Source organism: Peromyscus eremicus, chromosome 18, assembly GCF_949786415.1.
Source record: "Peromyscus eremicus chromosome 18, PerEre_H2_v1, whole genome shotgun sequence".
Classification (NCBI taxonomy): domain Eukaryota; kingdom Metazoa; phylum Chordata; class Mammalia; order Rodentia; family Cricetidae; genus Peromyscus; species Peromyscus eremicus.
This window is the reverse complement of record NC_081434.1, coordinates 12,859,233-12,872,082: the sequence shown is the minus strand read 5'-3', so window position 1 is coordinate 12,872,082 and position 12,850 is coordinate 12,859,233. Positions and strand designations below refer to the sequence as shown.

Here is a 12,850-nt window from a genome sequence, read left to right as displayed (position 1 = left end):
CCAGAGAAAGGAAACCTAAGCTCCTATCTTGGATGATAAGGCTACATACATCCAATTTTATTATTTCCTCGGGGGATGGATGTTCTCTGTTGGGTGTTGTGGCAAGTCTGATAATCCAGGCAACATGGCAGCTAGTCAGATTCCCTGTGAGCCAGTGTGCATTCTGGTTGATCAGTGCCAAGCAAGGTCTTACTGACTCTTACATATTTTGAGTCCCACTTCTGAGACCAAGTAGAATTTTTTTCTGCCAGTTTCCAAAGGAGATTGTAGCATATCTTCACACCTAGGAGAGTTCTTTGTCTCCTCCACCAGCCCATCAACAAAGGCAAGCAGATGGTTTCCCCAAAACAAAGGCTTTCTTGGGGTCAGAACTCCATGTAACTACAGGGACTCCACACAAGTAATTCTCAGGCAAGACTACGGCCTCCAGGGTAAACATGAACAAACCCAGGGATCCATACTTCAAAAAGCCCATGGTTCTTCATAAAGGAGATCAGTCATTAGAGGAGGCAAGATACACACATGGGATCAGAAACTGGGACCTTTCAGTCTCTGTAGGAGTCAGGAGAGTCCTTGGTTCCTTGGTGATCTGGGTTCAAAGAACTTGAGCAAAATTATTCTGGGAACTGTTCTCCTGTAGAAGTGAAAGGCTAGGACTGTGCTTGTTCATTGACTTAGAAATATAGAAGATGATGGGGTATAGTACTCCTCTCTGTCCAAAGAACTACAGGGTCTGCCTGGGACTCAGCCCCATGATTTTGAGCCTTTCCCATTTTAACTAAGCACTTACCATGTCCCAGTGTGATCCTTAGCAACTACGGGACATGACACATGTCAGGTTCATTTTCAGCTAAGATCTTTAACCTCAGCTTAAGATCCTTTTCCTTATTAAGTCAACACTATTCACATATTAAACCAAGGGAAGTTTCTCTTCAGTATACATGAACTCCCAGCACTACTACTCTGCATTATAAAGTGAAAGTTAAGGTTTCTTTAACATAAGCACTGGGGTATTGTGACAATCCATCTGATAATAAGGTGGCTCCAGAAAGCTGGGCTTGGTAGACCAAGCCTTTAATACTAGCATTTGTGTAGCTAGAGTTTTCCTGCCTGGCCCACAGTCAGGGCAAATCTCTCTCACCTGCCAGTCCCACAGCCTCTCAGACCCGACCAAGTAAACACAGAGACTTATGTTGCTTTCAAACTGTATGGCCGTGGCAGGCTTCTTGCTAACTGTTCCTATAGCTTAAATTAATCCATTTCCATTAATCTATGCCTTGCCACATGGCTCGTGGCTTACCAGCATCTTCACAAGCTGTTCCTCATCGTGGTGGCTGGCAGTGTCTCTCTGACTCAGCCTTCCACTTCCCAGCTTTATTCTCCTCCTTGCCCCGCCTATACTTTTTGCCTAGCCAACGGCCAATCAGTGTTTTATTGATTAATTAGCAACACATTTGCCATACATCCCACAGCACATTTGAGAGGCAGAGGCAGGGGGATCAAGAATTCGAGGATACTCTGGTGTCTTAGTTAGGGTTTTATCGCTGTGAGGAGACACCCTGACCATGGCAACTCTTCCTCATCCCACCCCACCCCTATGGCAACTCTTATAAAAGAAAATGTTTAATTGGGTCTGGCTTACAGTTAAGGAGTTTAGTCCATTGTCATCATGGTGGGAAGCATGGAGGCATGCAGGTAGACATGGTGCTGGAGAGGTAGCTAAGAGTTCTACATCTGGATCCTCAGGCAGCAGGAAGAGAGAGTGACACTGGGCCTGGCTTGAATGTTTGAAACTTTAAAGCCCACCCCCAGTGACACACTTCCTCCAAAAAAGCCACACCCACTCCAATAAGGCCACACCTCCTAATAGTGCTACTTCCTATGAGCTTATTGGGGCTGTTTTCATTCAAACCACCATACATGGGCTATATAGCAAGTCTGAGCTCCAACTAGGTACATAAAACCTGTCTCTAAAAGACAAAAACAAAACTAAACTAACAGTTGGCTACTGAGTAATATGGGGGTGGCAGGGGGTGAGGGGGAGGCTAAGTAGATGGCTCTGTTGGTAAAGTCCTTGTCAGACAAGCAGGAGGACCCAAGACTGATCCCCAGAACCTACATACAAAAGCTGGGTGGAATGGTTGTATGCTTGTGGTCCCAAAATTGAGAAAGAAAATGGTGATAAGCAATATTTTCTAGGGTTCACTAGGGTTCAGATAGCCTAGCTGAATCTGCAAGCCCCAGACTAAAGAGAGACACTATCTCAAGAACAACAGACACTCACAAGGTAAATAGCTCCTGGGGTTGTCCTCTGGCCTCCCTACAGGCCTGCACACATGGCCATGCACACCTGCACACACCTGTACCTGTACACACATGTGGAAACGCTGCAAAAAAAGAGTGTTTCATTCTCTGGATGGAACAGAATAGAACAAAGTAAGATTTCATCATGATGTTCAGAATGACATACAGCTTAAACCTTAGGAATTGTTTATTTCTGGAACTTTCCAGGTAATAGTTTTGGGCCACAATTGACTCCGTAACTGAGATGAGAGAGGGTGAAAGTGTAAAGAAAGGGCAATAGTACTACATTTCCACAAGAAGAGCAAATAAGAAACTATGGATGATTATGTCTGGACCAGGACCACCCATTTCCTGGAACACACTTGTCCTATCCACAGTGGCTGCCAAGGCCCAGGGGGAAAGCCACACCATTCAAGCTCCAGCTCTGCTACTTTCTAGCTGTATCACATTGTAAGCAGCATCCTAGCGCCCTAGTCCTTGCCTTCCCCATCTGCACATCATCACAGAGTTGTCCTGAAGGGTCATGGATGTGACAGATCAGAGCTCTTTGTGTCTTGTCTGCAATTTCCCATTCATTTGCAATAGCTCGTGTCCTACTGTTTGCCCTCTGACTCCTCACTCCATCAAGTTCCCTGTGGCTGGCTCTCCTACATCTCTGACTCTTTGAAATTCGTTTTTTATGATCCTTTGGGATGCTTTCCACTCTTCTCTGGTTTGCTTATAACGCCCACTCAATCCTTAGACAGCCCTATATCATACCTGCGAACCACAGAGTTGGTTACACTATATAACTACTCTCCCCGGCTTCATTGACAGCCCCTAGCCCTACATCCTTCTAATCCTGCATCTCTCCATGGCTTTTAAAATCCTTCTACAGAATTACTTGCCCTCTTTGCTAAGCTTCAAGGGTCAGTGTAACAGGGGGCACAGACATGCCATTGGTCAAAGAACAGTTTGGCAAGTACTTTGTGCGCGCGCGCACACACACACACACACACACACACACACACACACACACACACACGCACACAAAGTGTCCATCGAGTGTTTATGATCAGAGGGATCAGTCAAGATGAATCCTGAAGAGTTGCAACATTCTTATAGCTTCATCAACTCACAGCATATATATATATATATATATATATATATATATATATATATATATATATATGCTTTCTAGAACTCACAGCATATACATTTGTTTTCTAGAACTCAGCATGCTTGTATTTTTTTTTTCTGATACATTTGGTTCAGTCCTGTAGAGGATAAGCTTGGCAAAGAATACTTGGTAAGAGGAAGTATAACTTCTCAAAGCACATGGAAGAACCACATATTAAAGAGCCTCATGTAGTCAGAACTCTGCCTGTCTTAAGGATAATCACCATAGTAACACTGGAAGTTGTCGGTCTCCTCCTCCTCTTCCTCCTCTCCTCCTCCTCCTCCTCCTCCTCCTCCTCCTCTTCTCTCCTCCTCCTCCTCCTCCTCCTCCTCCTCCTCCTCCTCCTCCTCTTCTTCTTCTTCTTCTTCTTCTTCTTCTTCTTCTTCTTTTTCTTCTTCTTCTTCTTCTTCTTCTTCTTCTTCTTCTTCTTCTTCTTCTTCTTCTTCTTCTTCTTCTTCTTCTTCTTCTTCTTCTTCTTCTTCCTCTTCTAAGAATTCCATGTTCTTTCCTTACCAATGGTACTCATTATCATCAGACACATTGTATCTATAGGCTTACTGTCAGATTTCATCTAGGGGTTTGGGGTCTGGGATGGTTGGGATTTTGTTTTATTCCTCTTATTATCCCTGGCTCCTAGAAAAGTAGCCTGCACACTGCAAGGGCTCAATAAGTATTTGATGAGCAAATCAGTGAATGATTGCATGAACCCATGTCTATCTGGTCCCATAATACATCTTAACCCTGCGTGCGTAACAACCAGCCACCCACCTGTTTTCCCTTGAGCTCATCTTTCAGCCCATCCTACTCTGCCCAGTCACTGGTTTGCATTTAAATAAACTTGTTTTCTTTCAGAATCAGCATCCGGGCCTTTACACAGCTATTTGATGAGGACTTGAAAGAGTTCACAAAGCCTCTCTACTCAGATACATTTTTTCTCTTTGCCCATCACCACTAAGTCAGGTAAGGCTCCTTTCCATCCACCTGTGCCTTCTCCAGTCATCTACAAGAGCCTTTAGTGGGGAAGGATGGTGACTTGCTGATAGTGACTGGGTATTTATTTTCCCTTGGATTTTAATCTCCACGTGACCGCGGATTGATGTGGATCAGAGGGATTACACCAGGTCTACAGAACAGACTGGAGGGAGATTAATCTTTAAAAGAAGGTGGAAGTACATGATGTTTTTCCCCTAAAAATGAATTTTTAAGTGAATGAAAAACACCAATATTAAGAGCTTACATGGGTAAAACTATAAATTGGTACAAAGGGCTCTCTGTTGTAGGTGGGACAGAAACCATGCATATGGAGCTGGTTCTCTGTATCCACAGGTCCAATACTGTGTATCAGGAAAATAAATTCAAGAAACAAATATGTGTTTGTGTTAATTATAAATAACCTTTCTTTCCATGCCATTGTTCTCCAAACAATATAGTCGACCAACTGCTGCCACAGCATTCACAGTGTATAGGCACTGTCCGTTAATCCAGAGGTGTCCTATGGCAAACAGAGGGTGTGCAGGTTATGTGCAAATGATACACCACCATTTAGGCAGGGGGGTCATGGAAGCAATCACCCTTAAACACTAGGGACAAGTGTCCATGTCAAAGAAGTGGGGAAGAAAAACACTAAGTATTAATTATGATATCCAAACATAGAGAAGCAAAAGGTGATTTTTGTCTTCCTTTTTTATGTTTTCTTTTACATTATTTAAAATCTTGGGCTAGTGAAAGGCCTCAGTAGGTAAAGGCGCTTGTGATGATAGTTTCATGGCTCCCGTCCCTTTGTTCTTTGATGCCATCACATCCGAGCTTCCCTTGTCCGGTGTGCTGCAGTGCTCAGCCTTTTGGTCTGAGGACATGGTTTTGGTCTCTCCTGCTGCGTGATAAAGGATGGCCCAACCTCACAGACCTTCCTGTCTGTTTCCAGCAAATCCGAGGATAACCTCCTTCCTCTCAGGCCAAAGAAGGATCAGAAGCTAGCTAAGAGGATTTGGATGTGTCTGGCTGTAATTTACTGTTGAGTAGAGACCTTTGCAAACATGATTCTTTCTGATTTGAACTATTGTTATGCAAGAGAAAAATTTATGTAGTTCAGTAAAAGAAGATGCTAAGCAAATATTCAAAGCAGAATCATAAACACATTAAAAGGAAAACTACTCTGTTGATTTGATGAGTAATGTACATCCATGTAAAATAAACAGATCTAAGGTCTAAGAGTGCAGTTCCCAAAAGGGGCTACTCCACAAAACTAAACAGAAGAGGCAATATAAGAAGGCTTTTCAAAGAAAATACAAATGACACATAGCAATGAACACTTGAAAGTAAAGATGTATGGACTAAAGGATAAAAACTATGACTCACTGGGCCACACAGCACAGCTTCCATGATGAAATAATCATCATCTTCTTCTTCTTCTTCTTCTTCTTCTTCTTCTTCTTCTTCTTCTTCTTCTTCTTCTTCTTCTTCTTCTTCCTCCTCCTCCTCCTCCTCCTCCTCCTCCTCCTCCTCCTTCTTCTTCCTCTTCTTCCTCTTCCTCCTCCTCTTCTTCTTTTTCCTCTTCCTCCCCCTCCTCCTCCTTATCCTCCTCCTCCTCCTCCGGTTTTGGCTTTTCTTTTAAATTTTGTTTTATATTGAGAGGGGAGGTTGCAAGGGCAGAGGGCAGATGCAAGGGGATGGGGAGGTGAGTGGGATTGGGATTCAGTATTTGAAATCTACAAAGAGTCAATAAAAGAAGTGGGGGGGGGGGAGCTATACATCATCAACTCCCAAAGTTGATACACTTTTACTCTGGAGCCAACCTGCCTATAACAGGATGTAGGTAGCTCTTTCACCTCAGCTGCCTGCTCATGGCCTTTGAATAGTCAATACCTCACTGTGGGCATCTTGAAGGGCACGAATAGCAGTGGTACTTAGCTTTCCTAGCTGTCAGATTGGTTCCTTACCACTAATTTTCTCTCCTTTCATTTGTTATTTCCATCTGGGTGATCACAGAGCCCTTGTTCGGGGTCATCGAAGGTGTGAGTGCTGGCCTGTTTCTAATTGGCATGCTGGTGGCCCTTGTGGCCTTCTTCATCTGCAGACAGAAAGTCACGTGAGTACAAAGTAAAATGCCTTTAGTGATGAGGTTCACAAATGCAGAGATGCTACGAAAAATGTCCTTTAGCCTGAAAGGGGGAAAATAGTTTTGTTTCTCCAGGTTGAATCACTGTAGTTTCCTCAGTAAAACCAAGAGTCAAACTCTGAATCCATGACTCACGGCTCTCCAGGTTTCCTACATTGATGAACTGGGCCCTCACCAACAAATGAGATGCCATCAGTAGATCTCTTTGCCTATGGAAAAAAATCCTTCTGCACAGGCAAAACAGTTGAGGTGCATATCCTCATGAAGACAGACTTTTCCAAACTGTATGCCTGCGTGCTTTTCTGAAATACCCTAAAAAGTATGACTGGCATGAGAATCTTGGGGTTTACCAGCCACCCTAATTTCAGAAAGAGCTAAACAAATGAGAAAGCCAGCCTGTGCTTTCCAGTACCGGGTCCTCTTCTGCCACTGGTTTTTTGTTTTTTGTTTTTTTTTTTTCCATTTTGTCTTCTCCCTTGCAGCTGTATCTGGCATCCGAGGTTTTCTGCTTTAGGGGACTTTCTTAAGGAAAGTTTTATTGAGTGTGGGAAGCAATTATGACCTGTAGCCAAACGTCAGGAGACAAATCTTTCAGTTATCCTGGAGATGTGTTCCTGAGTGGGCAGGATGACTTTATGTTGTTCCGTCTCTTCTTCCTCCCCCAAAGAGATGTTGGCTGAGGACAGGCTTCCATGGAATCTGAAAATTCCACATTTGCACAAGTGTGCACAGCCTTACCATAAACGGGGGGAGGGGAGCGCCTTGTACAAGCCAAGTAACATAATTAGAATAAAGAAATCTGTGTCCTATGTTTTAGCCATGGCCGGGAAAGGCCATCTGCCCGCCTGAGCATTCACAGGGATCGGCCTTTGTCTGTCCATTTGAATCTGGGCCAGAAAGGGTAAGTGCCAAAGTCTCCTTTGCTCGGTTTACTGAAAGATGGTATTCTGCGAGATTTGCTAACAAGGTCCTTCTTTCTTTTTTGTCTGTCTCACAGCAACCGGAAAACTTCTTGGTAAGAGAAAACGTATTAATGAATCTGCTTTTGAAACACAACTCAGGCTGGCGATAGCACGTTCCCTGTTTCTTCAGTAACTTTCTTTTCCTTTCCTTTTGTTTCTAATTGCAGCCCCATAAAGATAAATCAGTTTGAAGGGCATTTCATGAAGCTGCAGGCGGACTCCAACTACCTTCTATCCAAGGAATATGAGGTACCACGCGGGCCCAGGGAAGCCTTTGCACCCGGTCTGTAGAATTCCCTCTTGAATGTTACTATGAAGTCATGGTTAGGGTGCTGACGGTCTCAGCAGAGCACTCCTTGTGTCTGAGGCTGCTCTCTGAACAGCGTTCCACCTATTCTCAGAGGGCAGTTTGAGCTCGAAGCACACAGCAAACCAAGGACTTTCTGGCTCACTGGGAAAGAGTGAACAAGTTTCAATGCAATGCTGTCAGTTACTCAGCCTGGACATTTGCCTGTCTGGGAAACAACGTAGTTTGGAAAAAGAGTCCCCAGGCTTTGAACACGGTTCTCAGTTTTGCCTTGTGTGTATGCTGGAGTGTGGTATTTATCACCTTTAAGCCTCCTCTGTAGGATGGTATTAGGGGCACCTCCCATGTGGGGCTGTGGAAAGGATCAGAGCCCACACCTCTGGAATGCCAGGTGTTCCGTGAACTGTAGCTCAAGTGCATGTCTTTACGTTATTATGTCTCTCAAGGGCTGTCTGGGCTGCCTTATTTTATTTTGTATTCTCCAGTTGCAAACTTTTTTTTTTTAAAACCTAACAGGACTTAAAAGATGTGGGTCGAAACCAGCCATGTGACATTGCTCTCTTGCCTGAGAACAGAGGGAAAAATCGATATAACAACATATTGCCCTGTAAGTTTTGTGTTGGAACTTGTGGGGCTATCACATAAAAACCACGTGTGTGTGTGTGTGTGTGTGTGTGTGTGTGTGTGTGTGTGTGTGTGTGTATGTGGTGTGTGTGTGTGTGTGTATGTGTGGTGTGTGTGTGTGTGTGTGTGTATGTGTGTGTGTGTGTGTATGTGTGGTGTGTGTGTGTGTGTGTGTGTGTGTGTGTGTGTAGAATAGCTGGATAGGTGTGCTCTTGGGCTCCAAATGATTTTCATAAAGAATGTTTCAAATGTTCCTCCCCTTCTCTCACAAGGGTTAACGGCCATTTAAATTCTGGTTCTGAGAGGACCAGTTGGCATTTCCCTTTGCTGTTCTTACTGTTTCTCCTGGGAGGCTCAGAGCATGACCAAAGTTAAGAGCGGGGCTCTGACTGACTCACTTGGGTTCACTTCACAGTCTCTAGTCTGCAATTTTTCAGAAAAGCCGCCTGCCCTGTTAGGTAAAGCAATTGAAGGTGGGTTTTCTGGCTAGTATTCAATCCAGAAGTGAAAGAGAGGGGACAGCTGCATTGAGCGAATGTTGGAATGTTGCAAAGGAAACCATAGATGGGACTTCCCATTGTCTCCTGCATCCATTGTTTATGTGGCACTTATGTCACATGACCCGAGGTAGTTACCCTCTCAAAGTCCCAACTATTAAACAGAGATAGAACACTATTCTTGAGGCTGCTGGGATCAGAGGTAAGGCAATCTAATACCACATTGCCTACATGGGAATACCATTCCGTGTAGACACTGCAGCAAATCTTCCAATGTATCTCCTTCCAGATGATACCTCAAGAGTGAAGCTGTCCAATGTGGATGATGACCCATGCTCTGACTACATCAATGCCAGTTACATCCCCGTAAGTGAATGCCCAGGTTACGGTGCCCAGGATGAAGCTTTAATGGCAATCACGTAGGACATGCCACACCTTCTGAGCTGCCCCACGGTTCTGTCTAGAAACACTTGCAAGATTTAAAAGACCGTGTCCGGTTGCCATAAAATACAGGCTGTTGGCTTCCATCATAGCTGAGCCCTTTTTTTCACAGGTGCAATTCTCACGACCCCAGGTCTAGTGTTCAAAGACTGTTTTCTTTCTGGGACCCTGAGATAGGTCAGGTTAGAGCTGCTTAAGGGAGATGCCCCCTAACGGCTAAGGCTGCCATGCCAAAAGGGCCAACCTCTTGTTACTTGGACTTTTGGAAACCACACACACACTTGAAAGTTGTGTTAACTTCTGGGATCTGATACTGGCTTGCATCTTGCCAACCTCCCACATACAGCACAGGGAAAGAATCTTTAAAGGTCAAAAAAAAAAAAATCCCAGATCTGAATTCCGCTTTTGTCCCTGACTGGCTTCATGACACAGCAATGAGTTCTGCTGCCTCACTGAGCCCCTACTTCCTTCTCCAAAACATCAGGAAAATACCTCGAACTATCGTCTATACATTCAATACATGCTAACCAATTAAGTGATAACTATAATCTAAACACTGAGCTATATAAAGGGATTGTGTCTCTAAGAGAACTACTGAAGAGCTAAGACCTTGAAGAGTCATAGAGCCGTGTCATATTTACCACACCAGAGCAGTGTCTCCTATGTGAACAAACAGCGTCACTCACACTTCAACATCATCCGTTCTATCTAGCAGAGATAGGGAGAGCCTGGTATTTCGCATTTCTAACAAACCCCTGTGTGATCCCATTCCCCACCAGCCCGAGGACCACAATGAGTAGCAAGAGGCTAGAGGTTACCACAGAATCTGAAGAAGGAGAATGTCACACCCGATAGAACGATGAGAGATGACTTCAGTCAGACAGACAAGGTGCTAAGGATAAATAAAGATTAGCCAGCTGAGAAGCAGTGTGTGGGTGGCTGGGTTGTGGATGGCAGAGCCGATGTAATATAGAGATCTTGAGCAAAGGCAATGAGAAATGAGCCTCCACTAAGACTTAAAATTAATTCTGTAGTGCTGAAGTGAAGAAAGAATTAGTGGAGATATCCAGGTCACCATGGTTAGGATTAAGTCAGATCTGTGTACGTCCAGACCCGCTGTACACTATCTGGTAGTGGTTCAGGGCATCAGTGGCTCATTTTCCATTAAGCTTCCTTTGCATGGTATCTCTTTCTGAATTATTGCGATGTCAATTATCCAAAAAGACTAAAGTCAATCCTTTTCAGTTTACACACACACACACACACACACACACACACACACACAAACACTAAATATACACACAAAGACACACAGACACACACAGGTACACCCAAACACATAAAAGCACACACAGACACATACACAAAGACACACACATGGGCACACATAGATACACAAAACACATAAAGGCACACACAAACACAGGTACATATAGACATACACACACACACAAAGGTACACACAGACACACACATGGGCATTCATAGATATGCAAATACTCATAAAGGCACACAAGCACACACAAAGAAGAGTAAAATTGTTTTCTATATTGTGGCTGGAATCCTCCTCCATTTGCCTTTACAATAGACCCAGCTGATAAAGAGGATGTGACTTTAAACAGTGGCCCCATGTCCTCGCGTTTGTCCTTCCTCCTCCCCAGCCTTGACACTTGTGTTCATATCTTACTCTCTGCTCCAGGGGCCTGGCAGAGACCTCTATACCTTCTAATCTGTGAGCTTACTCTTTGTTTACAGTTCTGAAGAGCCCATTGTTTCTGACTCTCCGTATTGTAAACTCATCACAGGGTAACAACTTCAGAAGAGAATATATCGCCACGCAGGGACCGCTTCCTGGCACCAAGGATGACTTCTGGAAAATGGCGTGGGAACAAAACGTTCACAACATCGTCATGGTGACCCAGTGTGTTGAGAAAGGCCGAGTGAGTAAACAGTCTTCCTGCCTCCCTGGCTTTGGTTTCTGCTGTTGTTTTGATGGAATCCTATCCTCCCTCCCCATCCAAAGTTACACCCACAGAACCAAGAAGAGACCCTGGGAGAAAGCTGTTAGGGAATTAAGCCACTTGATTATAAAACAATCTGGATCCTTTTTTAAATTCATGGTCAGACATTTCGTTCAAAGCTGTTTGCATATGAAGCCTGGGATAGTCGGAAGTAAACATGAGTGGGAAGCATGCCTGACCCCATGTATGCTCTGTTCTTCAGAGTATGGGTAGGGGAGAGATCCTACCAGAGTCGAGGGGGCTGGGGAGAGATCCTACCAGAGTCGAGGGGGCTCTCAGGAGAGAAGTATTTTAGGCTGTATGGCAGACACAAAGTAAAATATCTATCTGAAAAACCGATCTATCTATTAATAGCTATCTATTAAAACCTCTTATATTTATAATCCCCGTTTATAATCTTCTATATTATCTGGCTAGTTTTAGGATTAAAAGAGAGACTAAATATAAAGAGCTTAATATGTGTATGGTGGATTTCCAGACTATGTTCCATCATCCTGGTTAGCATAGGACCCTTGTCTTGCTCTGCAAGACTACCCTTATTAGATAATATTTATATGATATATGTAACTACAAATATTGATGAAATGGCTAGAATATGTCCATATCCATGGAAACAGAAATTCAATACACATATGTAGTTCTATCTGCCTGCCTCACCATACACACTAAAATAAAAGCGATATTCACCGTATTTGATACCCAAGTCTACACACAGAAATACAGATATATATTTATTGTCAAGGAATGTGCATCTTAAAAAATATATCAATTTTAATTAGTATGTTCCACAAAACATAATATAAAAACAAATACTCAGAATCTCCTTCCTTATCTCTTTGTGCATACAAATACAAGTTTAGCTGAAAGTTCTAAGTTCTCAGAGATCTCTTGGGCACATGGCCCAGGTAAAGAAAATGATTTAAAAAAAATGTGACCAAACAGGGCCAGGAAGACAACGCCGTCCTCTGCTTGGGTAGGTCTTTCTTCAGAGAGAACACTTTTCCCTTTTCTTTGAAGTTCTTGGGGATAGAATCCTAGGCCTTGTGCCTGATATGCAAGACCTCTCTGTCAGTGAGCTATGGCCCCAGCCCAAGAACAAGAGATCTTTAAGTCATTGTTTATCAGTCAGTGGGACCAGGACACTGAGGAAATCACTTAGAAAAAAACACAAAACCCAAAGGTGAATGAATCTAAAGGTGGGGATTGGGACTTGCTTTGGGGGACAGTCTCTTGCTATCCCTTAGAACAACAACCCAGCTTTGTCACTGGCCATGAACAGATTAATAGAAAGTAAGTGATCAAGTTGCTTTAGCAGCTGATTCTGGATCTCCAACTCAGGAAGGGATTTGAAGGAGGGAGACTCCAGATGACCTCACTGCCATGTTTCCAGACTTAATTTTTTTCCTGTCTGTTCTCC

At 43.6% G+C, this 12,850-nt stretch overlaps 1 protein-coding gene across 1 annotated transcript in view; it reads left to right on the top strand.

The window, feature by feature from the left end:
* The window catches only part of Ptprb (protein tyrosine phosphatase receptor type B), a 102,785-nt gene extending 90,054 nt beyond the window's left edge, over window positions 1-12,731 (top strand). The window contains 10 exon segments of the mRNA XM_059245799.1: window positions 4,316-4,391; window positions 4,393-4,423; window positions 6,452-6,551; window positions 7,399-7,482; window positions 7,579-7,596; window positions 7,711-7,792; window positions 8,367-8,457; window positions 9,261-9,337; window positions 11,218-11,352; window positions 12,678-12,731. Of these exon segments, the coding sequence (XP_059101782.1) occupies window positions 4,316-4,391; window positions 4,393-4,423; window positions 6,452-6,551; window positions 7,399-7,482; window positions 7,579-7,596; window positions 7,711-7,792; window positions 8,367-8,457; window positions 9,261-9,337; window positions 11,218-11,352; window positions 12,678-12,731 (748 nt within the window).
* The last annotated feature ends 119 nt before the right edge of the window (window positions 12,732-12,850 follow it).